Here is a 4,044-nt window from a genome sequence, read left to right as displayed (position 1 = left end):
GGCTCGTTCCAAAATAGATCTAACTCCGAGGCCTTGAGGATTCGCATGCGACGTGCAGTAAAAACGTCGAAGAATCTTTCTGCCTTGCCCTCGTTATTGTCACAACTTCTCTTCTTTGGCATGAGATTGGTAAATCATGGGATACTATTTCTCCCTGCAATTTGGCGCTTGATGTTTCGATGGGTGATGTATCTTACCTCGCTTGACTATCACGTTCCGCCGCAAATAAATGACACTGGTGTCAGTGAGAAGGAATTAATTATAAAGTGATTTCTGTGGACGAGGCCTTCCACCAATCTCGATATACTTTTGTATCCATCTCAAATTTACAAACTGATTCCCTATGATCCGTAAAGCTGGATTATATACACCGAATATCTCGCAGGCGTCTTTCCTCTAAACTTTTAGCCCAGATCACGCAGTGCATCACAGGATCCAGGTGGTAAACCCGACGATTCTTTACATAGCCTCTCGAACTCTCATCATCCTTCCTGCCGCCAAAGTAAAATCACAATCAATCACGAGGTCCCAACACAAGTCGCTCGTTCTCCGCATACCTCTTCCCAGATGGACAAATTTCAATCGACCAAGGCTCCCAAGATTTCATCATCTTTCCAAATATCCAGACCCGGGAGAACCTGCCAAATTCGTATTCGATAACAGGTGCAAATTCATCACACTCGATTTGGTTCTTCTTGCGTTGCCTCTGGCTACTACCGCGAGCTTGGTGTACCTTAACGTGCAGTCTGTTTACTGGGGGGACACACAGGCTAATTGCACATGGCAAAATACCATGTTGAATAGCCTTCAATTTGCGGCCAAGCTTCATGAACTCTGGATCGGCTCTTCTGTGGCTTACATGGTATCCCATTTCATTGTATTTATGCTCGCTAAGGCAAAAGGTATACCCTTTGGACTACTTGGTGCTGGTCTTCAGATTGGAGACCTTAGATTCTTCACCCGCACGTCATTTTGGTCATCCTTTGAGTGTTCTCACGGACGGAAGTTGAGCATTTATCTCTTTGCCCTGTTCGTGGTGTTCTGTTCCATCCTCACAGCTCTTGCTGGACCATCCTCTGCTATTGCCATGCGACCCAACCTCGATTGGTGGCAAATGACCAATAACACGTTGGTATTTCGCTTCCCAACCAAGTTCGAGTTGTGGCCTATAAACCTCTTAGAACCACTGGCTCCACCGCTCTCGATGGTCAATTGTCCAATTACGTAGACGCATCTGCCAATTTTGTATGTCCGGCCAGTGGAGCGCAAGATATCAACACTTGGCTGAATAGTCAAGACTTTAATGTTCTAAAAGGAAAAGCAGCGAATATGACTTTTTATAACGCATACACAAATACGCGCAATTTTCTTGCCTCGGCTGGAATGGATTCAGGTCATTCATACACAACCTCATTGTCAGTTGTCCCTCAGCTCGCTGTGGGCGCGATATGGAATGACCTAACTTTGGCGGCAGCCTATGAATCTTTCATATCTTAGCCCAAGTTCTTGTCTGATTCCACAACTACCCTAAAACAACCGACTGTTCAGGTCAAATGCAATATCTATGCTCAGAGTAATCTTACAAGTGCTGGTAAATATACAGCAGATGCTCCAGTATTTCCTCTCTTACATGGAATCATGAAGAATACATCGACGTTAAATGAAAAAATAGGATATGCAGTGCCAAAGGACTCTTGGAGTGGCATCAGGAACCAGCAAGACTTAGATCTAACCTGGATTGACCTATACAAAAACTATAGCGGAACCGCTTCTATCGGTGGAATCTTTATGCTTCCGATGTCTACACGTGTATACAATGGGACGGGCTGGTCTACCGTCCAGGATACATTAATCATACCGTGCACATTGGATGCAAGATGGTTGCAAATCAAGTGAAATATGAGCCGACAACTAGCGATATTATCAACGATAATCTCACTGACTCTGTAGCCTTCTCAGAGCTACGAAGCCTTATAAACAATGCACATCAAGGGCGGACAAAGAAAAAGCGCTCAGAATTTAGCGATGTCATTAACATTACTCCTAGTTGGGCCGCATATACGAACATAGTGGTTCCAGGAGTTCACTTGACGCAGAACTTAACACAAGATTTGACAGATTTGACTGTAAGCCATATAAATGGGACAATGCCTCAAACAAATAGAGTCCAGGCTCCAACCATCAATTTTAACGGTGATATGCATGCCAATCCTACTTTTCCCGCGCCCGCACCCGCGCAGAATCTACCTAATGCTACCCTTATTCAAGGTCTACTGAACAGATTCATGATTCTCGGTGCAAATGGGACACTTTCATTTAATCAATCTCCAATTGGGGGACCTAGTCCACCCAGCAGTACTGCTAATATCCAAGGCTTCATCTCACTCTATGCTGGTGTATTCATGACAGATGCTCTTGCGCGTTATGGCTCCCAGAGCGTCATATCTGATGATAATTTCTCGTTTGGCCATAATGATACTTTGAGGCGACTAGCCTCATTGAGGAACGAGCCCGAGCTTTCCAAAGGCTGGCTAGAGTGGAAATTTGAGATTTGGCGCAGAGGATATAGCTATGGGATTCGTGGAATCACGAGGAAATTGGCATTAGCACTTCTTTTAACGCATTAAATTTCGACGCTGGGGTTCATGGTCTACATGTGCTTCGCTGGGTGGAGAACAGTCGCTTGGAATTCGATAGGAGAATTTATTGCGTTGGCATTGAAATCACGCAGTACAGAAACTTTTCGAGGTACAGATGCGGGGATTAATTTATCAACAACATGGGCGCAAAACATGAGGATAGGGAAAATTGGCACTGAAGAGCTTGAGATAAGGTTTGGGGAAGATGGATGTGAGGAAGAGAAGGGGGAGTGGTTGGGTGTAGTGAGGGTGGGTAGAAGATATGGTGGGCGAAGAGTCTGGAAGAGGGGCTGTGGAACCTCATCTATTGATGAAGAGTAAGCAATCTACACAATCGTTAATGGGAGTACTGTCAATAAGGATAAAAAAGGATAAAAAAAGGAACAGTCCCAACATGCTATGAATCTAGTGATTATGCACTGCCCACTTCGAGCTTCATGGCAGGTGCGTTGAAATTAAGTAGAGATAGAGGAATTTGCGCCAACAATGACGGAATAATGAAATGCCAGTGGGGTTTCTTCTAAAGGCTTGTTGTATTTTTGACATGTGGAGATGGGGTTCGGTGGTTTGTGGTGGTGATTGATCGGAAGATAGTGTTAGACATCTACCTTCTCAATGTCAATGAGTAAGCTGTGGCCACTACCATAAGAGACTATATGGATTGTCCGTACATATCGAGGGTAGCTCGGCCTTCAGTTCAGGAACCACATACCGTGTAATATTTGTATCGACAATCATAGCTATAGTCATGAGGTGGTGAATGTGTGTCAGTAAAACTGTCCATAGCTATGACTTCCGGGCATACTAAACTTGTCCGAACATCGTGCGGGTGATTCTACGAAGCACAATCCTTTACATCGAGATAGGATGTGTGAGAGTGGTATATATGTAAAACGATGGGCAGATAAAACTTATACGTCTAGCCCATTGTGTTTCACAATGTTATTTGTGTCCTCTGGACTGGCTACTTGAGGTACGTACAGAGATTCAGGAGTGACTAGCTCGCCGTTTCCCTGAAAGTTATCGTATGGAGCTGATCTTTTATTGATCAACAGAAGCTTTCCCCCGCATTCTGGAAGTAGCCCAAGATCATGCATAAAAGTCAAAACATAGTGCATATCCCCCATAGAGTATGATTTGGATGAACATTTGTAGAATCTGTTCAGGTCCGAGAATGGCTCTCTTTGTGTCTTCATCCTACTTATTTGTCAGGCTTGTATCGAATCGAACATTGAATGTCCACCCCCTTTTCTTCTAAAATTTTCCACCAAGGAATCTGGCTCTCAACGTCGGTACGCAATACGCACCCGTTCAAGCCGAAATCACTAGTTCATATATCATCTAATCCCTGCAATGTTCTCGAATATTTGACAGCTCCACTTGGGCCGGGCCCAAACCAAGGACT

General features: G+C 44.4%; 2 protein-coding genes across 2 annotated transcripts; one reads left to right on the top strand and one right to left on the bottom strand.

Annotated features, from left to right (window-relative positions):
* Positions 1-793: 793 nt before the first annotated feature.
* Positions 794-2,627, top strand: EAE98_007359 (uncharacterized protein; the record flags this gene model as incomplete). The annotated part of the gene is made up of 5 exons (XM_038954982.1): positions 794-1,128; positions 1,182-1,437; positions 1,498-1,809; positions 1,878-2,126; positions 2,172-2,627. The coding sequence occupies 5 exons, from the start codon at positions 794-796 to the stop codon at positions 2,625-2,627; spliced, it is 1,608 nt and encodes a 535-aa protein (XP_038808632.1).
* A 923-nt stretch (positions 2,628-3,550) lies between these two features.
* Positions 3,551-3,766, bottom strand: EAE98_007358 (uncharacterized protein; the record flags this gene model as incomplete). Its single annotated transcript, XM_038954981.1, has 1 exon — positions 3,551-3,766. One exon carries the CDS (start codon positions 3,764-3,766, stop codon positions 3,551-3,553), a length of 216 nt encoding a protein of 71 aa, XP_038808631.1.
* Between the last annotated feature and the right edge of the window lie 278 nt (positions 3,767-4,044).

The sequence above is a fragment of the Botrytis deweyae genome (assembly GCF_014898535.1).
Source record: "Botrytis deweyae strain B1 chromosome Unknown BDEW_017, whole genome shotgun sequence".
Classification (NCBI taxonomy): Eukaryota; Fungi; Ascomycota; class Leotiomycetes; order Helotiales; family Sclerotiniaceae; genus Botrytis; species Botrytis deweyae.
This window is presented reverse-complemented; position numbering and strand designations above follow the sequence as displayed.